Genomic DNA, 26,411 nt, shown 5'->3' on the forward strand with positions numbered 1-26,411 from the left:
CAGCGGTGCCGGCGCCGAGTGGTGCGGAGCAGGGTGGTGCAGAGTTCCAGGCTCCAGGCTCTGAGGGCGCAGGGAGAAGGCATGGGTGACCGTACCTGGTCTCAGCAGTCCCTGCAAGGCAGGGAACTAGTGCCACGGTGAACTTGAATGCATATTAACGCACCCGGCAGGAAGATAAAAGAGCCCCAACTTAAGAACAGTTTGCACCATGCTGATCCAAGAGATGCCACGGTGCCTGCGGAGTTTGGGGAGCCAACTGTTGATGGCGATCATTCTTAAGAAATGCCGATCACCTGCAAAGAGTGTAAAGCGCCTCACCGAATGGCTTTATTCGGCTTCCGATGGAAGGTGGCGCCCAGACGTGGGGCTCAGGAGTCAAACCCCAGTCTCAACCTTGGAGTGTTTCAGGGCTGTGCCCATGACGCTGGGCAGGGCCCTTGGGGCGCGCCCCACGGTTTCGGGCGGGGACCGGGTGGCGGCGGCCGGGACTCCTCCCTCTTCGGCCAGGGCGCCCCTGCTCTTAACCCGCGCGCGGGGGCGCCCGGGCCACTGGGCTCCGCCGAGCAAGAGAGCGGCCAGCGCAGAGTCAGAGCAGCGCTCGTCCCGTGCGGTTCCGAGGCCGTCGCCAGCCCGCCAGCATGGCCCCCTCAGCGGCGTCGGGCGTCAGCAGCCTGCCTAGCGGTTTCGCTGTCTTCACCACCTTCCCGGACCTGCTCTTCATTTTTGAATTTGTGAGTGTCTGGCGCGCCTGGCGCCGGCGCGGGCGCCGGGAAAGGCAGGTCGGGATGGGTCGTGGGGTGCGCTCTCCTCTGCTGCAAGCCGCGAGGGTCCCTGAACCTCTGGTAGCCGCAGGAGGAAAGGCTCTCCCCAGCCCCCACCCCGCGATGCTACTTTGGCCCCTTCAAGCCCACGATAAACCGTCTCCGAGATTTGGGTGGAAAAACCAAACTCGCAACACGGATCAAATGTCGGAAGCTGGCCCGGGTCCATTGGGAGCGCACCGGGTCCAAAGCTGCGCTCCCAACCTGCTTCCCATGGGCTTATTGGCGATCGGCGTCCTTGTAGATGCACCCGGCTCTCCCCAGGGTTAGGATTTTGTTTTAAAGTTTAAAAATCAGCAAAAGACACGCGCGTATTACCAAGCGAAGGGTGGAGATGGGGTCAATGTCATAGGAGGAGCGGAATCTGGGTTATTTTCTCCTGAACGTTTCTGGTGAGTGAAGGAATCGGCCACCACTTTGATCTGGAAATAACACAACAGGCTGTGACTGCTGTGCCAGTCATTGTGCTCATTGTGGAGTGTGGGGGAAGGAAGAGGGACCTGAAAGCTGGCCCTGCCTTGGCTGACCTTGAGCATCCAAGGACTTCTGCACCTGCTGTTGGTCCCTCCTTACCCTGGAGCCCCAACCGGAGGCTGTGGGAAAGCGCTTCCTCCTCAGGGCTCCTGGAAAGTGCTCTCTGTGGGGAGGCTTCAGACCACCCTCAGCCTAAACTCCCCAGGGTCCCAGGCCCTCACCTGGCAAGGGACGGACTGTACTTCTTTCCTGGGTGTGGTTCCATGAGCCAGGAGACTCCTGTCCCTGCACCCCCACCGCAGTAGTGGCTGCCTGGAGAGTCAGCTGGTAAAGAAAACATCCAACCTGTTTAAAAATGGGACCTCAGCTTCTTACCTCCTGCTCGGTTGGGGAAGGCATGAACAGCAAACCCAGCAGGTTCTGTTACCCACGAGGGCAGAGGGGGAGCACCCATGGGGGAGAGGGCTGAAGGGGTCAAGGTTGCCTGGTGGCACCGTATCACTGAACTTGAGCCCAAACCTGCGTGTATACAGAGTAACTTTAAATCCTGGTGCTAGCCAGAATCCAGGAAGGGACGTCTAGAAGAAGCTCTAGACACCTCTAAACTCAGCCACACCATTTGTAGGTGGGGACACCCAGTCCCAAAGTGGAAGGGGTTTGCATTCACTGGAAAATTCCTTCCCCAAATGGCTCGTCTCTGTGCTTCTATTCAGCACTTAGCCTGAAAATGAGCATGTATAGTAAGCAATAGGTTGTTCCTTCAGAGGCTACTGTATTTACAGCAACAGAATTTGTTGATTGTAAGTGATGAAGGCTAAAGGTGAGGTGTGTGATGGCGCAGAAAGATTTTTAAGCCACAGAAGGACTTGCTGGTATCTCTTGAGTTGCCCTAATGAATTGTTTACTCTGCCTTTGTAGCTGTTTGGGAAGCATTATTACAAGAAGCATAAGAAAATACGTTGAGAATTCCTTGGTGGTCCAGTGGTTAAGAATTCACCCTGCTACTGCCAGGGGCCAGGGTTCACTCCCTGATCGGGGAAATAAGATGCTGCAAGCCATACAGCATGGGTAAATAAATAAATTTTTAAAAAATGTGTTCACTGGGCTGCATACAAAAGACTCTGGGACACCTTCCTCCTAATGCCCTGACTTGGACAGGTGCGTGAACATGCAGTATTCATAATAGTCAACCAGTGGAAACAGCCCAAATATCCCATCAACAGGTGAACAGATAAACGAATAGTGGTATTCCATCCAGTGGAATATTACTCAACTGTAGAAAAAGATGAAGTACTGGTATAGGGCGATAAACCTGAAGACACTGTGCTAAGTGAAACAGCCAGACACAAAAGGTCACGTAGTATTTGGTTCCACTTATATGAAATGTCCAGAATGGGTAGATCTCTAGAGACAGAGTGCAAATTGGTGGTTTGCCAGGGGCTGAGAGGAGAGAGAAATGGGGAGCAACTTAATGGGTATGGAGTCTCCTTTGGGGGTGATGAAAATGTTCTGAAGTTAGATCGAGGTGGTGAGTGCACAGCATCGTGAAGGTATTAAATGCTATTGAACAGGGCAATTTTAAATGGTTAGTCTTCTGTTGTGCCAACTTCATTTTCACTTTTTAAAAGTTGAAAACTATTTCAAAAATGACAGAAAAGTATACATACTTTAATAGGTATTCGTGTAACTATCACTCATCTTTGTTATATCTCAATATTTTTCCTTATTTACTCTCAGTAGTAAGGAAATAGAGCTTTCAGACGACATCTAAACCATCTGGATATTCTGCTATTATCTTACTCTCTTCCCTTCAGCCTCAGGACCATCACTGGGCTGAACATGTGTTCAATGTTAGACTTTTACTGCACCCCTAACTATTTATGATTATACCTGTGTGGTTTCATATTTTCCCGCTTTATAGAAAGGATGGTACACATCCTTCTTCAACATGGGTTTCATACAACCTTGTTCTGAGGTTTATACACACTGACACTCTTTATTTGGTCTTTTATTGATGGACATTTGGGCAATTTCCAAATGTGAAACAGCAGACGGCACTGCCAAAGAACATTCTTGTGTTTGCTCCTGTACTTCGGCGAATTTCTTTCAAGAACACAAAGAGATTTGACTCACTGGGTCATAGGGATTGCACACCCTCATTTTCCCAAATGTTAGCACACTGATGTCCAAAATGGTTACTCCAACTCATAAGTGGGGTTACCAGGAAGCTGATGGAGCTTAATTAAGCTCTGGACCCCTTCTTGCTCAGGCCCCTTCCAAGACTCTGGCTGACTTCGCATTCCTTTAGAAAGAAGGTCTCCATACTGTATAACCCTCCTGACTCCCACCAGCAGCTTATGAAAGTCCCCATTGTGCTTCATCTTGCCTCACTTGGTAGAGTCAGACTTCGTAATTTTCTGCGAGTCCAATGGGTGTGAAAGGCTTGATTATTTTTTAAATCTGTGGTCCAGCAAGTTGTTGATTACTCACAGTCCATATTCTCATGCTTGACCTCCCAATAGCCTGGGAGGTGCTGCAGTAAAACTTTCCTCCTCCAGGTCTGCAGGGTGGAGCTCTGCTGATCTCCCCCAAACCAGGAAACTGCCCAGGAGCAGGGAAGGGTGGTAGCTTGGGTGGAGCAAGGCAGCTCTTCCCTAGGCCTGCACCCTTACCCTTGGGCTCCTGACCTCTGAAGGCTGTGGCAGACCCTGTCTCCATAAGCACCCCAGAGCCACCAAGGCCCTGCTGCTGCAGCAGGCAGCGGGTCACAGGGGTACACCCCCCTCCAGGCGCAGGTGGAATGTCAAATGTCCCCCTCCCTCAACAGCTCCCAGGGCTGTGCTCTGGCCTGTTCCCCCTCACCCACCCGAGAGATTTTTTCCTTTTGGAGCCAAGGCTCTGGTTTCCCTTCCCCCGCCCCGCCACCACCCTCGCCTAAGCCAGGGGCTTCATGATACTGGGACATGTTCAGAAAACAGGATGTTAACATAGGATGCTTTTGTCTCAAGCTCCAGCCAGGGTCCCCAAAGGAAACTTCTTTCACAAAGTGTTGAGAGGGACACCTCCCTTTCAGAACTTTTGGAGGGGTTGCCTGAGAACAGGTTATGTAATAATCTTTAACCCAACTCCTTCCTCCGCAGCCTGTTGGAGGCAGCGCCGCTGACAGCATGGCCGGACGTTGAGAGAGAACATTTGTTTGGAGAGTGTGCTGGGGGTGCCACCCACATCTCAGGCACGCTGCTGCCCCCCACCCCCACCTGTACACCTCAGGAGCCCGAGGGCTCAGAGGAGGTCAAGTGATGAGGGGCAAAGCCTGTAGTGTGCAGTTTTAGGGGGTGAAGGTGGGGAACCACCTGGAATCATTGGCCATGTGGACGCTTACAGTGAACTGAACATGTGCTATGCTTGTGCTTAGTCGCTCAGTCATGTCGATTCTTTGCTACCCCACGGACCCGCTAAGTTCCTCTGCCCATGGGATTCTCCAGGCAAGAATACTGGAGTGGGTTGCCATGCCCTTCTCCAGGGGATCTTCCCAACCCTGGTCTCCTGCATTGCAGGGAGGCCTGAACATAGCAGTTATTAATACTAAAGTGAGACTTTCCGGGACCCAAAGTGACTGGGGGCTTTTTATTATTTCACGGTGACCAGAAAAGTCCTCAGACCTCCCTGGTAGCTCAGCTGTTAAAGAATCCCCCTGCAATGCAGGAGACCCCCGTTTTATCCCTGGGTCAGGAAGATCCCCTGGAGAAGGGATAGGCTACTCACTCCGGTATTCCCAGGCTCCTTGATGGCTCAGATGGTAAAGAATCTGCCTGCAATGCAGGAGACCTGAGTTCGATCCCTGGGTTGGGAAGATCCCCTGGAGGAGGGCATGGCAACCTACCCCAGTGTTCTTGCCTGGAGAATCCCCATGGACAGAAGAGCCTAATGGGCTACAGTCCATAGGGTCTCAAAGAGTTGGACACGACTAAGCACAGCAGAGAAAAGTCCTGGCACTTACCCTAGAGCTTCACCTGTCTGGGGAAAGGCAGAACCCTAGAGCTTCACCTGTCTGGGGAAAGGCAGAACCACAGAATGGGAACTAGACAGTGGGAGTGGGGTGGGGGCAGGATAATAAAGCAATTTTCTAATGGGAAGTTGGCATTCTGGCTCCACGGGGAAGGCAACCTGGATACCCCTGGAGGATGAGAGCTGTAGAATCCCAGAAACCTAGAGTTTCGGGAAAATAGGCTCAGAGAGTGGAGGCACTCGCTTGGGAACTCCATCTCCAGGATGGGCCTCCTTGCAGTGACAGCAGGTCCTGAATTCGCCCCAACACCCATGACAAACTTTTGCCTACAGGAAATGGGATCATTCTGCCTACCTGGCAGCCCTGGGTGAGGCCTGGTTCCCTCTTCTCCCCCAGCTCCCCCAGAGGGTGAAGGGACAGTTCGGAGATCTTGGGGAGCCCACACCCGCCAAGGCCTTGTTGCTACAAACACCCTGGAGGCTCTGAGCTGCTAGCTCCTGGGCAAGTCCAAGAGTCTGCACGTGATACCACCGCATGGCCCCCAGTGACCCAGCTGGGTCTGGAGTGGTCCTTGGGAGGCCAGTCTACACCCTGAATGTTTAAGTGGGGGACAGTGAAAGGCTTTGGCGGGGAACCGGGTGCCCTGAGGTTCCCCTGGGTTCCTGGCAAGCACCTCTCTGCTCTTAGGTTAATTTTCTGTTACCCCAGCCACCTCCCCTCCAGTCACCAGAGAGTGGGGGCCGGCCCTGCTGGCCAGTGCTGGCCAGCCTGGCTTCCCCGACTGTGCCCTCTGACTCCCGGCCCTGGTTCTCTCCGCTGTTGCAGGCTCCTCCCCGCAGCTGTTGAGGGCACAGCTGGATTTCCACCTTTCTTCTTCTCTAAAGGGAGGGGAGGTAGAACTCTCTCGGGGGTTTGTCCTTGGAGCTGAGATAAACTTGACTTTTCAAGTTTTTCAAGAACAGGAAGGCTACTTTGATCAGGAAACAGTGACTCTGAGCTGTCTTCTGGAAAATGCTCAGGGTGAAGATGCGGCTTGGCTCCCAGACCTGGGCGTGCATGTGTCATCATGACCAAGCCGCCTTGACAAAGATTACTTTTAAGTTTTCCATAAGTCACCCCCAAGTCAGCGCTGATGGGCCCCCCTTCTCTGTCTGAGCGCTGTCAGAAGAGAGGAGGCAGGTTCCAGATGCCCCTGCAAAGGCACAGCTCACACTCAGGGTCAGGCTGGCTATTTGTACCCACAACCTCCATGCCCCCTGCCCCCTCCCCCCGGCTGCCAGAGAGCGTGGAAGAGGGTCACACTGCCTGCTGAGGCTAGCTCTGCACTGCTGTAGCAATAGCTTGGCTTTTTTTTCACTGAAGAACAGTTGATTTGCAGTGTTGTGCCAATCTCTACTGTACAGCAAAGTGACTCAGGTTTACACATGTATACATTCTGTTTTTATTTATTTATTTTAATTTGTTTATTTTTAATTGAAGGATAATTGCCTTACGGTATTGCAGTGGTTTCTACCGAACATCAATACGAATCAACCGAAGGTTTACATTCTGTTTTTCATATTCTTTTCCATTATGGTGTATCCCAGGAGATTGGATATAGTTCCCTGTACTATGCAGGAGAACCTTGTTGTTCATCCATTCTAAATGCAGACGTTTGTTACCTACTAACCGCAAACTCCCAGTCCATCCCTTGCCTTCCTCCTCTCACCTTTGGAAACAAGTCTGATCACTGTGTCTGTGAGTCTGTTTCTCTTTTGTAGCTAGGTTCATTTGTACCATATTTTAGGTTCCATGTATAAGCGATATCAGAGCTTCCCAGGTGCCGCTAGTGGTAAAGAACCTGCTTGCCAATGCTGAAAACGTATGTTCAATCCCTGGGTCAGGAAGATCCCCTGGAAGAGGGCACAGCAACCCACTCCAGTGTTCTTGCCTAGAGAATCCCATGGACAGAGGAGCCTGGCAGGCTACAGTCCATAGTGTGCCAAATAGTCGGACACGACTAAAGTGACTTAGCATGCGTGAATCAACTTAGCCCACACGCACATACGTGGTATCGTATGGAATTTGTCTTTCTCTTTCTGACTTCCTTCACTTAGTATGTGATTCTCTAGTTCCACCCATGTTGCTACGAATGGCATTATTCTGTGCTTTCATATAGCTGAGTAATATTCCGTTGTATCTGTGTGCTATGTCTTCTTTATCCAAGAGCTTTGCTCTGCACTCAGGACACATTGTCTGGGGGAAGGGCTGGTATGGGGACTGGGCCGCCTGGGGCCGGCCTCAAGGTGGGATGGGGCCAGTCTGCACCTGGCTGGGGGCTGGCTCTTTCTGGATTCAGTGCTGAACCCCAGCTTCCACCCCTCATACAAGCCCAGCTGGGCTTCCTCCTGGCTCTCACTTGGAACCTGGTCTTGGTGCTTTGGACCGGGGACCCTGGGATTAGGCATTGAGGAGATACCCCAGTGGGTGCTCTTTCTGGATGCTGAGGGATGTGAGGACAGCAAGTGACTGACACCCCTGGGCCCTGAGGCACTGCCTTGAGGAGACATGGGCCAGCTCCTTGCAGCTTCCAGACTGTCCCACGGCGCATGGGGCGGGGCCCTGGTACTCTGTGCATGATGGGACTCTGACTTGCCTCCTGCATTCTGGTGGGAAGTTGTGGTTCCTGGGAGCTTCTGGGTGGGCAGTCTCTAGTGGTGTAACCAGTTCTGAGGGTAATGCAGCAGCCTTGACTCTCCGCCTCGATCCCCAGGCTCCCTGTCCCTCCCTTGTTGGTGTTGTTCAGTTGCTGAGCCGTATCCGACTCTTTGCGACCCCATGGACTGCAGCACATCAGTCCTTCCTGTCCCTCACCATCTCCCCGAGTTCGCCCAAGTTCATGTCCATTACATCAGTGATGCCATCCGACCATCTCATCCTCTGCCACCCTCTTCTCCTTTTGCCTTCAGTCTTTCCCAGCATCAGGGTCTTTTCCAATGAGTCCAGGTGGCCAAAGTGTTGGAGCTTTGTCTTCAGCATCAGTCCTTCCATGAGTATTCAGGGTTGGTTTCCCTCAGGGTTGACTGGTTTGATCTCCTTGCTGTCCCAGGGACTCTCTCCCTCCCACTCTGTGATTGAGCTTCGTCTTCAGCATCAGTCCTTCCAATGAATACTCAGGATTGATTCCCCTTAGGGCTGACTGGTTTGATCTCCTTGCCATCCAGGGGATTCTGTCCCTCCCACTATGTGATCAATATTGCACTCACACTGGGGCAGAACAACCCGTGCTGAATCATTTTAATACACCAGGGTCCTAGGACCTGAAAACATCTGTAGGAACTGGAAGAAAAGCTGTCACACAGTGATGGGCAGTGGGAAGAAGGGCCACACAGCCAGTCTCAGCTGACCTGAAATTCCACACTGGAGCCTTGGTTCCTATTAGAATGCAGTCGGGCTAGGAGGGGAGGGGCAAGAAGAGAGGAGCAGGAAGGAGGGGGAGAAGTACCCCCTCATGCTTATGACCAGTGCCATGGAGAGAGAAGGGTACTGGGGAGGAGGAGATTTCCCTGCATCCCCCAGGAGGAAGGACTCCGGCCTGGACAGGGGCCGGCAGTCCACACTCATCCTGTTAACATCATTGCAGACCTGAACTCACAGCCTATCTCTGAATCCCAAACCTCTCTCCATCTCCTCACCAACAGACTCAAGGCCCCTGGGTCCTGGCCTCACCCTCAGAGTAGAGGGGCCCTACTGCATGCATGCTGTTCATGCTGCTCATGGGGGTCTCAGGGCAGGAATCCTGAAGGGGTTTGCCATCCCTCCTCCAGTGGGCACATTCTGTCAGCCCTCTCCACCATGACCCACCCATCCTGGGTGGCCCCACGGGCATGGTTTAGTTTCATTGAGTTAGACAAGACTGTGGTCCGTGTGATTAGATTGACTAGTTTTCTGTGAGTATGGTTTCAGTGTGTCTGCCCTCTGATGCCCTGTTGCAACACCTACCATCTTACATGGGCTTCTTTTACCTTGGACGTGGGGTACCTCTTCACGGCTGCTCCAGCAAAGCATAGCTGCTGCTCCTTACCTTGGACGAGGGGTATCTCCTTACAGCCACCCCTCCTGACCTTGGATGTGGGGTTGCTCCTCTTGGCCGCCACCCCTGGCCTTGGGCAGGGGGTAGCTTCTCTCGGCCGCTCCTGCACCATCACAGCTTGGCACTCTTGGCCGCCCCCCTGACCTTGGATGTGGGATAGCTCCTCTTGGCCACCACCTCTGACCTCGGACGTGGGGTAGCTCCTTTCGGCCATGCTTCTGCGAGGATACTGAAAGAGGAACTCCCCAGGTAGGTAGGTGCCCAATATGCTACTGGAGATCAGTGGAGAAACAACTCCAGAAAGAATGAAAGGATGGAGCCAAAGCAAAAATAATACCCAGTTGTGGATGGGACTGGTGATAGATGCAAGGTCTGATGCTGTAAAGAGCAATATTGCATAGAAACCTGGAATGTTAGGTCCATGAATCAAGGCAAATTGGAAGTGGTCAAACAGGAGATGGCAAGAGTGAACATCGACATTCTAGGAATCAGCAAACTAAAATGGACTGGAATGGGTGAATTTAACTCAGATGACCATTATATCTACTACTGTGGGCAGGAATCCCTTAGAAGAAATGGAGTAGCCATCACGGTCAACAAAAGAGTCCAAAATGCAGTACTTGGATGCAATCTCAAAAACAACAGAATGATCTCTGTTCGTTTCCAAGGCAAACCATTCAATATCACAGTAATCCAAGTCTATGCCCCGACCAGTAATGCTGAAGAAGCTGAAATTGAACGGTTCTATGAAGATCTACAAGACCTTTTAGAACTAACACCCAAAAAAGATGTCCTTTTCATTATAGTGGACTGGAATGCAAAAGTAGGAAGTCAAGAAACACCTGGAGTAACAGGCAAATTTGGCCTTGGAATGCGGAATGAAGCAGGGCAAAGGCTAATAGATAGTTTTGCCAAGAGAACGCACTGGTCAGAGCAAACACCCTCTTCCAACAACACAAGAGAAGACTCTACACATAGACATCACCAGATGGTCAACATTGAAATCAGATTGATTATATTCTTTGCAGCCAAAGATGGAGAAGCTCTACACAGTCAACAAAAACAAGACTGGGAGCTGACTGTGGCTCAGATCATGAACTCCTTATTGCCAAATTCAGACTTAAATTGAAGAAAGTAGGGGAAACCACTAGACCATTCAGGTATGACCTAAATCAAATCCCTTATGATTATACAGTGGAAGTGAGAAATAGATTTAAGGGGCTAGATCTGATAGATAGAGTGCCTGATGAACTATGGATGGAGGTTCGTGACACTGTACAGGAGACAGGGATCAAGACCATCCCCATGGAAAAGAAATGCAAAAAAGCAAAATGGCTGTCTGGGGAGGCCTTACAAATAGCTGTGAAAAGAAGAGAAGTGAAAAGCAAAGGAGAAAAGGAAAGATATAAGCATCTGAATGCAGAGTTCCAAAGAATAGCAAGAAGAGATAAGAAAGCCTTCCTCAGTGATCAATGCAAAGAAATAGAGGAAAACAACAGAATGGTAAAGACTAGAGGTCTCTTCAAGAAAAATAGAGATACCAAGGGAACATTTCATGCAAAGATGGGCTTGATAAAGGACAGAAATGGTATGGACCTAACAGAAGCAGAAGATATCAAGAAGAGGTGGCAAGAATACACAGAACTGTACAAAAAAGATCTTCACGACCAAGATAATCACAATGGTGTGATCACTCACCTAGAGCCAGACATCCTGGAATGTGAAGTCAAGTGGGCCTTAGAAAGTATCACTATGAACAAAGCTAGAGGAGGTGATGGCATGCCAGTTGAGCTATTTCAAATCCTGAAAGATGATGCTGTGAAAGTGCTGCACTCAATATGCCAGCAAATTTGGAAAACTCAGCAGTGGTCACAGGACTGGAAAAGGTGTTTTCATTCAAATCCCAAAGAAAGGCAATGCCAAAGAATGCTCAAACTACCACACAATTGCACTCATCTCACACACCAGTAAAGTAATGCTCAAAATTCTCCAAGCCAGGCTTCAGCAATACATGAACCATGAACTTCCAGATGTTTAAGCTGGTTTTAGAAAAGGCTGAGGAACCAGAGATCAAATTGCCAACATCCACTGGATCATGGAAAAAGCAAGAGAGTTCCAGAAAAACATCTATTTCTGCTTTATTGACTATGCCAAAGCCTTTGACTGTGTGGATTACAATAAACTGTGGAAAATTCTGAAAGAGATGGGAATACCAGACCACTTAACCTGCCTCTTGAGAAACCTATATGCAGGTCAGAAAGCAACAGTTAGAACTGGACATGCAACAACAGACTGGTTCCAAATAGGAAAAGGAGTACGTCAAGGCTGTATATTGTCACCCTACTTATTTAACTTATATGCAGAGTACATCATGAGAAATGCTGGGCTGGATGAAGCACAAGCTGGAATCAAGATTGCCGGGAGAAATATCAATCACCTCAGATATGCAGATGACACCACCCTTATGGCAGAAAGTGAAGAGGAACTAAAAAGCCTCTTGATGAAAGTGAAAGAGGAGAGTGAAAACGTTGGCTTAAAGCTCAACATTCAGAAAACAAAGATCATGGCATCTGGTCCCATCACTTCATGGCAAATAGATGGGGAAACAATGGAAACAGTGTCAGACTTTATTTTTGGGGGCTCCAAAATCACTGCAGATGGTGATTGCAGCCATGAAATGAAAAGACGCTTACTCCTTGGAAGGAAAGTTATGACCAACCTAGATAGCATATTCAAAAGCAGAGACATCACTTTGCCAAGAAAGGTCCGTCCAGTTAAGGCTATGGTTTTTCCAGTAGTCACGTATGGATGTGAGAGTTGGACTATAAAGAAAGCTGAATGCCGAAGAATTGATGTTTTTGAACTGTGGTGTTGTAGAAGATTCTTGAGAGTCCCTTGGACTGCAAGGAGATCCAACCAGTCCATTCTGAAGGAGATCAGCCCTGGGTGTTCTTTGGAAGGACTGATGCTGAAGCTGAAACTCTAGTACTTTGGCCACCTCATGTGAAGAGTTGCCTCATTGGAAAAGACCCTGATGCTGGAAGGGATTGGGGGCAGGAAGAGAAGGGGACGACAGAGGATGAGCTGGCTGGATGGCATCACTGACTCAATGGACGTGAGTCTGAGTGAACTCCGGGAGTTGGTGATGGACAGAGACACCTGGCGTGCGGCAATTCATGGGGTTGCAAAGAGTCAGACATGACTGAGCCACTGAACTGAACTGAACTGAGTGTATGCATGTATGCTCAGTTGTGTCTAACTCTTTATGACGCCATGGACTGTAGCCCACCAGCCTCCTCTGCCATGGAATTCTCCAGGCAAGAATATTGGAGTGGGTTACCATGTCCTTCTCTAGAGGATCTTCCCAACCCAGGGATCGAACCCGAGTCTCCTGCCCCTCTTGCATTTGCAGCTGGATTCTTTACCACTTGACCACCTGGGAAGCAAAGGGACACTATCTAAGTCGATATTGGGAGGGTGATGTCATAATGGGTCCCCCAGAAAGACCAAGCCTACTGACAAAGGGGCCACAAGGGCAGAGCACCTGGTAAGTAGACTGAGTCAGGAAGCCTTAGCACTACTCCTAGTGTTCCCATGGGAGTAGCCTCAGAGGCCAGAGTTCTCAGTTGTTAGAGGAGGAGAGGGTCCCCACACAGAGAATCTCTGACCTGCCCCCAGACACCTCCATAGGGTCAGAGGAGGGGACCTTGTGCAAATTTCTGGGCGCTGTTCCTGTCCCGGGCAGTGGTGCTTAGCTGGTCCTCCTCACTGGGTCCCGACACTTTCACCAGGACCTGACTCTGCCCTCGGTGGCCCCAGAGCTGCTCAGGTGGGGCTTGGACAAGAGAGGACAGGAAGGGAGAGGCGGGCCCCAGGTACTAGTGTAGCTTTGAATAAAGTCTGCCCCCTTGGCCGGACCTGCCCTCAGCGCAGTTTGCTCTCAGTGTCTGCTAAATGCATGAGTGAATGAATGAATGAGTGGGTGACTGAGTATGTGAGCAGGTGAAAGAAGGCTTTCCTTAGACTTGCTGGGAGCCCAGTCCCTCCACACAAGGGTGGAGGGGCTCATATCAGAACTAGTGCTTCCTTCCTGCTCTCTCTGCCTTTCAGAACCAGAAGAGGCCCCAGCCTCTCTCTCAGACCCGTTTTCTTGGGTCCTGGGGAAGTCCTCAGGGCTCTGCCCTCCCTTTCTGTGCTTCCTCCTGCCGTCTGATGCTCCCGTCCTCTTGACTTGATGACTGTTCCCTTCTCTGCAGCTTCTGTTGCTGTTCAGTCGCTCAGTAGTGTCTGACTCTGCAACCCCATGGACTGCAGCACACCAGGCCTCCCTGTCCATCACCATCTCCCTGAGTTTGCTCAAACTCATGTCCTTTGAGTCAGTGATGCCATCCAACCATCTCATCCTCTGTCATCCCCTTCTCCTCCTGCCTTCAACCTTTCCCAGCATCAGGGTCTTTTCCAATGAGTCAGGTCTTTGTATCAAATGGCCAAACTGTTCTTCTAAGTTCATCCTTAGCCAGCCTCTACACACGTGCACATGCACACACACATGCACACACGCAGATGCACACACACACACACAGGAAAATGCCCTCAACTCTATCTCCTGGAATGATTGCTCTTTTCAGTCAACCAAGACTTAGAGCTGGAACCGCTGCTTCTCCAGGAACATGGTTCCTCTACAGGTCAGGCCACCCTCACAGGCCCGCCTGGCATCACAGCGATCCCTGACTGCCAAAAGAGTTCAGGGAGCACAGACACTTCCAGAAACACGAGTTGGAGCTGCTGTTCCTGGGAGGGCACCTGAGGGCTTGGGGGTCCCGGCTGGCTGTGTTCTGTAGCCAGTTCCCTGTAACCCTCCAGAGTTAGAGGCACAGGCTCCTGTCCACACATGCCTTCAGGACCACCCCCTACCCTGGGAGCTTGGGAATTCTGACCCCGAGCCCCTGGAGACCACGGTGTGTGTCTGAACAACCTTGCACAGGACATCCTCTTTGGGAAACATCTTGCCTTGTTATTGGAAGAGTGCCTGCCTTGACAGAGTAAAATGGAACCCCAGAAAAATATTCAGAGAATTTGAGCAATTCTGCCTTGTCCTCAGTGAACCAAGTCCTGCAGTAAAAACACTGGACGATTGTGGACCCGGAGCTCTCGGCCTTGCACAAGCGAAGGAGGCGGTCTGCCAGTCTCAAGAATGTGCCGATGGAATCCTTTTCTCTCTCTTGTAACCAAAGCTCATTGTTTGAAGGAAGGCTTTCTCATCTTTTTATGTCCTTTCTGTTCCCTTTTGCAGAAGCAGACAAATTTCCCCCAACTTTTGATTTCTTGGAGATGGTAGGGTTTTCTCTTTCCGATGCTTTTGGAATTTTATTTTTATTTTAAAATTCTGGGTCCCAGCGAGGTCTAGCAGGGATAAGTGCACGTTGCCATCCTGACTGACTGGGGTTTGCACGTGGCTACAGGTGAGGCTTCCCCCATCATGACAGTCGTGACAGCAAGTATCCAGAGCACTTAGTGTGTGCTGCTCCTGCAGGTATAGACCGGTCTCACCCCAGCCCCCTGGGGTGGGACCTGCTGCTGTCACTGTTTTTCAGATAGGGACCAGAGAGGAAGGAATTAGCCCAGGGACAACCAGTTGCCAGCAAAATGTGGCAGAGCTGATTCGAAGTCAGTAATTCTGAAATCTACACCCTTAACCACCTTCGCCTGCCTCCTCTTGATTAATTCAGAAATGAAAAGACAGAGGACTTCTCTGGTGGTCCAGTAGTTGGGACTCTGAGCTCCTGATGCAGGGGCCACAGGTTTGATCCCTGGTCAGAGAACTAAGATCCCACATGCTTGGCAGTGTGGCCAAAAAAAAAAAAAAAGAGAGAGAGAGAGAGAGCGAGCGAGCGAGAAAGGACCTACTCTGAGTTCACATGAGAGCTTTCCCCAAGACCACCTGCTGAAGAAGTTTTATTCACAAAAATAATTTGATGGGGGTGAACATCCAATAAAAACTTTTTGGCAATTTTTTGTCTAGTTTTGTACAGCACCCTTGGCTCTAACAGCACTTCACCTCCGCTCAGCATCTAAAACCAGACAGAGTGAAAGACGGCAGTTTCCAGTCCTAGAACACCAGGGTGGCTCAGATCCCCAGCTCCACTCCATTCACACACACAGGCTATGTCCTTGCTCCCAGAGGACACCCAAGAAGGAGTGACTCCCACGGTCAGGGCAAAACAGGGATGGAAGCTTAAGAAGAGGAAAGGAAACTTCGCACTGGAGCCACTTGGGAACTGGAGCGGCATCTTGGCCAGCATTGCTAGACACTAGAGACAGAAGCCATTTCTTCTGGTTTGAAAAGAGTTACCGGAACATCATCCATGGACCAAATGTGTTATGGAAACACATTCCAAAGCCTTTGCAAAGAGTTTGGGATGTCTGCTTCTTGTCCTAGAACTCTGCTCCTCTCCTGGGCATGAGACCCAGGCACTGGGGTTTTGAAGGTGACCCAGGCCGTGCAGACTGATGGTTAAGGACCACAGTGCCTTAGCCCAGGCACCACCTCCATTGTCCAGCATGGGGATCTGGGACCCAGAGAGAGAGCTCAACCCTGGTGACTCTCAAGCCACTCAGCTTAGAGACATTCGTCTGAGACCACCATCTCTGAGGATGATGTCCAGGGTGCAGGCCAGGGGTGGCGGGAACCTGGCCTGGTGACAGAGATGACTGGAAGCTGGGGCCATGTCTCCACTGGTGTGACTGACATTTCAGAACCATTGCCTCTCAGCGTGCTTCCTGGGAGCTGGGACCCCATTCCGGGTTTTCTTTAGGAGGAGAAGAGCTTGAACCTTCACCTACCCCTTCGCTCTTGACAAATATTTGGCCGGTGGGTGCTGAGGCCAGGGTGGGGTGGACTCCCTGCCCTGGAAGCCTTATCTCCTGGGTGTGGGTGTTCGGCCTGCTCTGTTTGCTCTCTGCAAACGTTGTAGGTGGAATGTGGCCTGGCACCAGCTCAGCCACATGATTTATGCTGAATCTCGGCTTTCCACTGAGTGTGGTCAGGGAAGCCTTCGAGGTGGCCCAGCCACTCGTGTGGAGGTCACACTGCCTCCAGCCACAACTCCTCTCACCCTTGTGCCCCAACCTCTTGTCTTCCTAAGCCATCCTTGCTGCTCCAGCAGCCTCGGGGTCCTGAGGTGCTTGTTCCTCCCCTGGAAAGCCTCATCCTGACCACTTGGTCAGGCACAGTAAAGAATCTGCCTGCCAGTGCAGGAGAGGCGGAGATGTGGGTTTGATCCCTGGGTCGGGAAGATCTCCTGGAGAAGGAAATGGCAACCCACTGCAGTATTTTTGCCTAGAGAATCCCATGGCAGAGAAGCCTGGCGGGATCACAGAGTCAGACATCACTGAGTGATTAAAAACAAATGAAATCAGCTAAGTCCACCTCCCCTTCAAACCTCTGTTGGGGCCATGTCCCAGTTGGTGCTACTCTGCGCACTCAGGGCTGGTAATTGTCTTGAGTTGTCACTGACTGACTCGGGGTCTGTATGCCCCAGGCTGCTGGCATCCTGGGTTAGCAGTCTTCCCCTTGCCTGGGTGATGCCAGGCACAGGGCCAGAAGCTTCACACGCATGCCCACAGTTTCAGGCAGTTCATACCACCCTAAGTGCCATTTGCAGTGGAGGAAGCCGGGGCCTCCTCCAGAGGACTTGGTGGGGAGGCCCTCCCACATTATGTGCCGGCAGGGCCCTGCTCGTGTGACGGGCATGCCACATCCACCCTCTTCTCCAAGCCATGCTCTCGTGCCTTCCAAGTCCAAGTCTGTCTCACCCATCGGCACGTTCACATCCTTCTGTCCCTGTTCCTGTGAAAAAGGCCTAGCAGTCTGTTTGATCTTCGAGGCAGTTATGGATGAGTCTTCACACACATCTCACTCTATGGCAGTCTGAGGGGTTTACCTGATGGACTTTGCTCCACTGATTATTGGAAAGTGTGTCCCACTAGCTCTCAGTTACCACTAGAGGAATTTTCTGGTGAGAGCTGCCTGCATCTGATTCATTGGGCCCACCTTGGCTTTGATAACTGCAGATTCTTCACTGCACTGATTTTTCTACCCAAATGTGATGGTCCTCTGGTGCTTCTCAGCTAACAGTCTCAGAGAACACCTGTGAGGAAGTGCCGCCTCTTACCCAGCAAGCGGGCAGCAGGTTCAGGGAGACAGGGTCGAGGTGTGGCCACGTGCAGTCACACCACAGGGGATGCAGGGCTAGGAGGGGGCCCGTCCTCAACCCTCAGACCCTCAGGAGGATGGTGCCAAGCTCTGCAGCTCCTTGGACCCTCTGACTACAAAGCCGCGTGCACCTGTGTCCCAGCCCAGGCCTTTTCTGGCTAGGGATGCTGGCGGAGGCCGAGGTGACCTCACTGGGATGGGGAGGGACAAGGAGAAGGGAAGGCAGGCACAGAGACTCCCAGCATGACTGTGCCTTGTCCACAGAGGGAGCTAGACCAGGGCACTGAGGTCATGACCCCTATGTCTGTCCTTATGATCCTGGGGGCTCCCTGACCCTGAGGACGCGAAGCAGGGTGTCTTCTGGATAATGATGGCAAGGAGGAGTGTTCGTCTCATGCCTGTCCTAGGAAACCTGAGATCCAGCTGGCCTGGGCCTCCCCACTCCACCCCTCCTCCAACAGTCAGAGAACTTCTGAGACTTGGCGATTTCAAGATTAAGTTTTTTATTAAATCCTAACGATACAGTGTGGCTAATTTGTTTGGCCAAGACCAACAGAATCTGCTGCTCACTACCATTTTATAAAAGAAAGAATATTTGGGGGAGTTCCCGGGCAGTCCAGTGGTTAGGACTTGGCACTTTTCACTACTGTGGCCCTGGGTTCAGTCCCTGGCTCACAAACTGCACAGCATAGCCTTCCCCTCGCCTCGACCAGAAGGATATTTTTCTGTAAGAAATACTAGGGAAGATATAATCCCAGAATTTGTCCTTTACTGATGAAACTGGATGGTATAAATCCTTTCTAGGGATAACATTTTTAAGTCACATGTGCCTTTGTTTCTCCGTCTCACAAATGGGTCAGGCCCACACTTGGGACACTGTGAGGATGAACTGAGTTAGTATTTGTGAAGTGCCCCTGGTTCCCCAGTGTGACCTCGGGGTCTGGCCCTTCTGGTCTGACCGTCACCCCTTCTCTCCCTCCCTCTGCAGGTCTTTGGAGGGCTGGTGTGGATCCTGGTCTCCTCGTCCCACGTGCCTATTCCCCTAATGCAGGGCTGGGTCATGTTCGCGTCTGTGTTTTGCTTCGTAGCCACCACTGTCCTGGCCTTCTTGTATGTAATTGGCGCCCACGGCAACAGAACATCATGGATCACCCTGGTGAGTCCAGCCCTGCATGTCTGGGGCAGGGGGTAGTGATGGACGCTCTCCCCCGGGAGGCGGGCTTTCCCAGTGCTGGGTGAGGAGCCCTGTTGGGGTCTCCTGCCCGCCCTCCAAGGCCGAGCAGCCCACAGCAGCCTAGGGCTCCCGTGGCAGGAGGCTGACTGACGCTGTCCCTGCCTGGTTCTCCAGGGGCTGCTCTGCCTTCTCCTCTGCAATCACCCGTTTCCTGGAAACCAGCAGCCCAACATCCCTCCCTGTCCCTCCCGCACTTGCCAGGGGTCGGTCAGCCTCTCCCACCACCCAGCAGGACTGGCTTTCACCTCCGGGGAGGGGCCGGGGCGCCGGGGGTGGGTCCCGCTACCCAGTGTGAGGTGTGCTCACTGTCCCGCTCCCGTCCCCGCGTCTCACGTAGGGTCACCAGAGAGGAGCCTGGCTGGGGAAGGGGGATGGCCTGTGATCTCCCTTCCGCATGAATTCTGCCTTGAGGGCCTTGAAGAGGGGAAACTGACACCTGGGCCACCTGCCCTGACCTCCCCTTGACGGGGGTGGGGTCGTTAGCCAGGCCTCTTACTCTCCAAAGGCCTGCAGCCTAGACTTTAGAAACCCCCTGAAAATTATAACTACTCAAAAGCTGCTCTAGTGCTTCTTTGCAAAAAAAAAAAACCAAAAAAAAACTTATTTATTTAGCTGTGCTGGGTCTTCGCTGCTTTGCTCGGGGTTGCTCCAGTTGAGGTTAGCGGGGGCTCTCTCCGTTGTGGTACCCGGCTTCTCCCTGCAGCGGCTTCTCTGGCTGTGGCTCTCGGGCCCTCGAGCTCAGGCTCAGTAGCTGTGGCACGCGGGCATAGCTGCCCCGCAGCATGTGAATTCTTCCCAGACCAAGGATCGAACCGTGTCTCCTGCATGGTCAGGTGGAGTCCTACCCACTGTGCCACCAGGGACGTTCCTTTTGTTTTGCTTTTAAACATAACTGGAGCCCCCATCCCTGGTCATCCTTCAAGAAAAAAGCTAACAACAAAACAACTATACGAATGGCCTGAGTCTTTCTTTCTGAATTGAGCACCGAGGCCACATCCAAACTAGGGGCTGTGACCACAGCTGACACTTCTCGGGCCCAGAACTGATTTCTACCAGTTGCAGCAGAAAGGGCCGCTCCCCGACGCACGACTAGATCCCACCTCACGGGAAAGCAGCGCCCCTCCTCCGTCAAAGTCCTTACTCTGCCTCCAGACCGGTGAGACCGAGCTCAGCCCATCAACCCTGGGCAACCAGTGTCTCTGAGGAGGGGGTGGGGCTGGGTGATAAAGGAAGTGGCAGAGGCTGGTGGAGGCGCCTGGCCCAGGCCAGGTAGGGTCAGCCAGGGTGGGCAGGCCCTGCTGGGACCACAGCCGCCCCAGGTCTCCCAGCCGGCCGCCCCATCTCTCTGATGGCTCTTTCTGACCCCGCAGGACGCAGCCTACCACTGTGTTGCTGCCCTGTTTTACTTTGGCGCCTCTGTCCTGGAAGCTCTGGTCACCATCCAGCTGCAAGATGGCTTCTTCTACAAATATTACCATGAAAACATCTCTGCTGTGGTGAGTCCCCAGTCAAAGTACCCTGTTCCCAGCTCCCGCTGCTTGCTGTCACAGGTACTGAGTGGAAGGCTCCCCAGGCCCTCCCTGTTATTTCTTAGTTCACTAGATTTCAATTAAAATAAAACTTCCCCCTCATTTCTGAAGAAACAGAGCCCCAGAGGAGGGAACTGGTGTGCCCAGGCTCCCATGACTGCCAGTCAGTGTGCACTGCCAAGGTTGGGCGGGCTTTGAGAAGGCAGATGTAGGAGGGTGCGTGACCGTGGGGGCCGGGCAGTGTATGAGCTCCTATGGACAACCTTATTTACCCACCGAAGCTTCCCAGTGAACAACAGGTGGAACAGGTGCTGGAACCACCTTCCCCCCGTTAGGAGGACAGAAGGGATGAGATTGTGTATCTGGGGGGCACCTTGCCGGCAAGTCTCTGAGCTCTGAAGGGAACGTCCTCCGCCTGGGAAGCCAGACACTCTGGCAGGCTGTGAGGTCATAATCTGAATCTTCTTGTTGCTGGAATGGGTCAGGGTAACAGGGAATAAGAAAATATATCATTTCATAAAACTCTTTTCCAGAGTTACACACGTGTGGGCTTGCCCCAGTATGCTGACTCGTTATATCAGTTACATCGTTATATCGATACATTTCTAACTGTGGATATTATTTAAAAACCAAGAAAAAGCTTCAGAAACAGTGCCCAGATTTCTAGTGAGCAACCTATGAATTAAATAAACCCCAAGGTCGGATGTGACAGACCACAAGATGCCTGCCCCAGTGCCAAAGCTGTGCTGCCCCCACCCCTTTGGGGAAAGGCAGGACAGAGGCTGAGAGAAAGCCCATGGGGTGGGTGCCGCTGGGCTCTGGGAAGGGGGTTAGTGCGGGTACCCTTCCTGCTCCCAGAGGGACAGGTCTCGGGGAGAGCGCCTCGAAGCCTGTCTGCTAGCCTCCCGGGGCCCATCCCCTTCCCTGGGGAAGCCACACACTCCCCTCAGCTCCCAGCCGCTCCCCAGTTCCATTAGCAGGGCCCTCTCATGGTCCCTGGGACCCCCTCAACTGTCCCACAGAGTGGGAGCCTCTCCCATACGGGTGCATCTCCCAAGCTGGCTGGATTCTAAACAGAATCACAGCAGGTTCTCTTTCCCTTGAGAAGAGTCATTCGCTTCCTCCGTCACCTTCAGGTGACTGTTTCATTGCCCCCTCACTAGAGAAACCACAGGTACCACCCCCAACCCGACCCCAGAAGCCTTCTCTCCGAACAGACATCAGCCAGGCATCTGACAACCAGTTCTGTAGAATTACTGCAGACAAGGGCAGTGAAACCTAGATGGAATGTGGATAGTGGGCCAGCACTTAACTAACAATCCGAGAGGGGTGAGTTAATGACCCTGTCCACTGGTCTAATCTCTAGTTGAAAACCGCTGGGCTCTACCACATTCTGACTTTTTCACTTTCTATCAAAATACAGCATAGACGTCTTGGGTTTTCCTGGCGACTCAGCCGTAAAGAATCCACCTGCCAGTGCAGGACATGTGGGTTTGATCCCTGGGTCAGGAAGATCCCCTGGAGAAGGAAACGGCAACCCACTCCAGTATTCTTGCCTGGGAAACCCCATGGACAGAGGAGCCTGGTGGGCTTCAGTCCATAGGGTCACAAAAGAGTCAGACACGACTTGGCAACTAAATAACAGCACAAATAGGCTTCTTGAGGGGTGAGGACACAGGGGTACAGCTTGAGGAATTTCCGTAATCCATCCATTATTCATAGTTCACAACCTCCGTGTAACAAGCATCCAGACTAAGAAGCAGAACATAAGCGGCTCCCAGGAGTCCCCTTCGTGCCCTGCCCAGCCATCGTGCCCCTTCACTCAGGATAAACCCCGTCCTGATGTCTAGCTTCCGGGGCCCACTCCACCTGCTTTGGGTCTTCATGAGCACTGTGTGCCTGCTCCCACGTCTGGCTTCTCTCCCATCAGGATGGTGCGGCTGTTCCACACCGCTGGGTGGGGAAGTAGAGTTTTGTTCTCTTGCTGTTTACTGTTCCACTGATGACTACACCAGCATCATCTATTTATCCTTTTCATGACTGATCATGTCCCCATATCTTTGTGAGCTCAGTTGGAGAGCCGTGTGAAGACTCTGGCAAAGTCACGGGGGCAGAATCAGGAATCTCAATGCTGCCTGCGGGCGGATACGCTGGGCTGAACACACACCCCTCCCCCACCAACCAGGGGAAATATGAGCCCGTTTTCATGTAAAGTCACATCTTTGTATTCAAAATATCAGTTGTGTCCATGCAAGGGGGAGAAGGGATCCTGAATACAGGCTCAGGATTTAACCCCAGACCTTGCCCAGACTGCACACGCCTTTCCCACGATCTGGGGTGGGATGGCGGTGGCGGAGGTGGGGGCAGTCTGAGGATGTGAGAAGGTATGGCCAGACCCTCTCCCCCACGCGCCGGGCCTTCACGAGCATCTGACCACCCCTCACTCTCTCCCGTAACTCCACACCTTCCTCAAGCGCTCAGCTTCCCCCTCTCCTGGGCTGGCAGCAGATAGCCTGCACCAGCGGGATCCGAGGATTGGTGAGAGTTGCCTGAAAGTAGCTGGAAATTTTCTGGAGAAATCTGGTGGTTCCGGGGTCTTAACCGTGGTGGACAGCAATGGCCGTTGTTCATGGAGAGGGGTTTCTGAGGGTCTGAGTTCACCCACTCCTGGCCCTGGCTCTCACTCTCCCCAGTGTGCCGCCTTCCTGCCCCTCTTCTGAGGAGCTCCTGCAGAGGGTCTCTGTTGGGCCTTGAGTCCCCACACGGGACACTGCTCCTGCAGAGGTCTCTTTTGAGGGGCTTCTCACTCATCTGTGACTGCTCCCTTTGGACAGGGTATCTAATTCCCAGATGGATTTTCTTGTCTGGTTATTAAATAACTCAAGTTACTCACTGCCCCTGGCAATGAGGGTGAGGGTTCGCCCAGGTGTGGAGGCAGGGTGAGGGGGGGCACCGTGACTGCTGGTTTTATGAGAATTTTCAAGTCACGGGAGTGCAGCCAGTTGGATGCTGTGCCTGGATTGGAAACTCTTGACCCTCACACCCAAGGTCACAAGCCAGGTGCAGGTATTTGCTAAGGGGCAGGAAACCTCTGGGGAACAGCCACCCAGAGCTGGGTGATACTCCCCAAGCGAACACAGCAGATCGGGGCCTTGAAAGGGCATGGAGTGACCTTTCTGCTGCATTTCCTGGCCTCTGTTCCCAGCAGCAATCTCAGTAAGCCCCATCCTTTTGCCAAAAGCTCAAAGTCCCTCCTCCCCATCCCAGCCCCTCACTTCCCATGGCCTGTCTCCCTCTGAATAAAATTCTGGTCGGGGTCAGAAGATACCCAGGTGGCAAACCCACGTGTTCAAACTCTCCTGGCCAAGGCCACTGGGATCACAGTGGCGGACTGTGGTCTTACTGGTGTGCAGAAAGGAAGTTTTCCACGAAGAGCGGGACATAATCGCCTGCAATTATCACTGGAGGGGTCTCTGGGGGCCCTTGTTTCTAGTTAGGCAGCACTGACGTGATGACATGTGCAAGCAGAGGGTTGACCTTGCACGCCAAGTCCAGTGTGTCATGAGGTCACCTGGAGTCTGTGCTCAGGGCATTCTGGGTCGCACCCAGGCTCCACAGGAGAGCACGTCTGCATGTGTGATGGGAAGCAGTGGCGTCCACATGCTCCAGGGCTGCCAACCCCGAGCACCACGAGAGCGGCCAGCCCAGCGTGGACAGCCCATGGCTTTCCGAACTCCTCCCATGAATAGCCAGTTAATTGTCACTTATCTCGGTTGCAGGTGTTTTCGTATGTAGCCACTCTGCTGTACGTGGTCCATGCCGTGTTTTCCTTAATCAGATGGAAGTCTTCCTAGAGCAGCAGAACTTTAACTGAACACCAAGAGGGTGTTAACCGATCGGCCGGCCTTCCAACACAACATTCTAAAGAATGCAGAATGTTCTTGAGAGCGGATAAAGAGAGAGGTTTATTCTCCTGTATACCTTCATGTCAGAGTAAGGGGGCTTGCTACGTTTATCCTCCAACTGTTGAGCTATCTTTCCAAGATCGTTTCCTATTTGAAAGGGGGCAGTGGGGTGGGAAGTGAGGACTGACCATGACACCAGACTGCTGGCCCCTGGACTGGATCGTGAGGACTGCCTACTGGAATTTTCCTCAGGCGCTTCTGAGGGTCCATCTTGCAGCAAGTTTCTCCATCTTCAGGGATATTCTGCATCTTCAAGGATAATCTACCCGTTGTGGGGAATAAAAGTCATTCAGCAAATATTTGCAGATGTCCACGGTGGGATGGGATAAACCCTAGAAATACTTTATAAAGTGGCTTTATGTTCAATACTTTTGTGGGAGTGCTTTATTTTTTAATTCTCCAGCATGGGAACACCATCATGTCAGCCTACTCTCTGAGGACTCCTTGGGTTAGATCAAATCTCAGAGGCAGCTGCAAAGGGCAGTTCAGATGACAGCTGTGTGTGCCTGGTCCCTGCATCTCCAAGAGCCCAGAGAGGGTATCCCATTCTCCCCGGCTAACAGGGCGGTCAGACGGCTTCACTCTTTCTAGAAACTCACCAAGCTATCAGCCTGGGGGACCCCTTCTTTTTCCTACAAAACAAAGGAGCCTGTGCTCAATGAGAAAGTCCTTACGCCAAAAGAAAATGGGCAGACGTTTCTTCTCACTCTGTACAAAAACTGATCAGAAATTTTCTGGGCAGTATGTTCTATGTCAGGCTTCCCTGGTGACTCAGTGGTAAAGAATTCTCCTGCCAAGGCAGGAGACACGTGTTTGATCCCTGGGTCAGGAAGATCCCTTGGAGAAGGAAATAGCAACCCATTCCAGTATTCTTGCCTGGAAAATCCCATGGACAGAGGAGCCTGGCAAGCTTACAGTTCATAGGGTCCAAAAGATTAGGACACAGCTTAGCGACTAAACAACAGTGTTCTGTGCTCTATTCCCATTAGGAATGTGAATTAGAAACTGCTTTTAGAATTTCCTTGGGCCACTCCATAGGAAATAAAGGGGACTGGGCTACCATGTGAAAGGAGGCATGATGAAAACTGGCAGGGCCATGCTGGGTGTGAGTTGTCTGGGTCAGAAGGAAAGAGGATGATGAGGAAGGAGGGCCCTCAGCTAGAAATGCTAAAAGCTCAGCTCCTGTTAGGAAATGCCCCATTATCACTTCAGTCAAAGATGTTAATGATGTTCCTGAGCCTAGACACCAGAACAAGTGCCTCAGAGGCTGGTCAGGTCCCAGCGTGGAGGTGAAGGGGCAGAGGCTGGGCAATCGCTTCCGAGTGGGCACGTAGAACAAAGAGTCAAACCTCAAGCAGAGGTTTACCCAGTTGACATCTTACTCCCCTTCTGGTATAGGGACCTGTGACTAACCTGGGTCTCAGTGGTGTCTTCAGGAGCTGTCTATTATCCCATGTAATTGTACCAGAAAAGGCCATTTTCACTGAGTCCATTTAAGTTAAAATTTTATAGTATTAGGAACAAAAGGACATAGGGGCTACATCCTGAAAAATACAAATACAGGTTAAGAAATGATAGGAAGTTTGACACATATTTAACAAAATTTCCAATTAAGTGTTGACTGAGGGAAGTCTCATTTTTCTCATGATGTGCCAAGATGCTAATAGGAGCTCACATTCAATCCCATCAAAAAAAGAAAGAAAGAAACCAGAGGCTTAACTGAATGCTTTTTCAATTACCCAGTTTAAAGGAACTTCGACATGCTCTCTGTTTCCCTCTTTTCAGTTGCCAGTTGTCTAACTCTAAACCTTCATTAGTTCCAAGCTTTGCAGAAGATTCTCTGACACGACTTTCTCATTCCTCCTATCCCGAGTCATCTTTATCACTTGGAGTTTCATTGAGCTTTTGGTCTGCCTCCTCTTTGCAATGGGTGTAATAAGGCTCTTGCCTTGGGCCAGGCACCTCCCATATAGAGAGCCTCCTGTCATCCTCCCAGTTGGGCACAGGACACAGCCACGACTGTCCTTTCACAGGCAGGGAGATGGGTGCGCTCGCTGGTGAGAACTGGAGCTGGTGGGGCTGGCCTCCTCTG

The 26,411-nt window shown here is 51.8% G+C and overlaps 1 protein-coding gene across 1 annotated transcript; it reads left to right on the top strand.

Annotated features, from left to right (window-relative positions):
• Positions 1–516: 516 nt before the first annotated feature.
• Positions 517–24,687, top strand: LOC120883522 (myelin and lymphocyte protein). The gene is made up of 4 exons (XM_040267555.1): positions 517–731; positions 18,580–18,747; positions 20,196–20,321; positions 24,134–24,687. Exons 1-4 carry the CDS (start codon positions 639–641, stop codon positions 24,206–24,208), a joined length of 462 nt encoding a protein of 153 aa, XP_040123489.1. The 5' UTR covers positions 517–638; the 3' UTR covers positions 24,209–24,687.
• The last annotated feature ends 1,724 nt before the right edge of the window (positions 24,688–26,411 follow it).

The sequence above is a fragment of the Oryx dammah genome, unplaced genomic scaffold (genome assembly GCF_014754425.2).
Source record: "Oryx dammah isolate SB20612 unplaced genomic scaffold, SCBI_Odam_1.1 HiC_scaffold_25, whole genome shotgun sequence".
NCBI lineage: Eukaryota > Metazoa > Chordata > Mammalia > Artiodactyla > Bovidae > Oryx > Oryx dammah.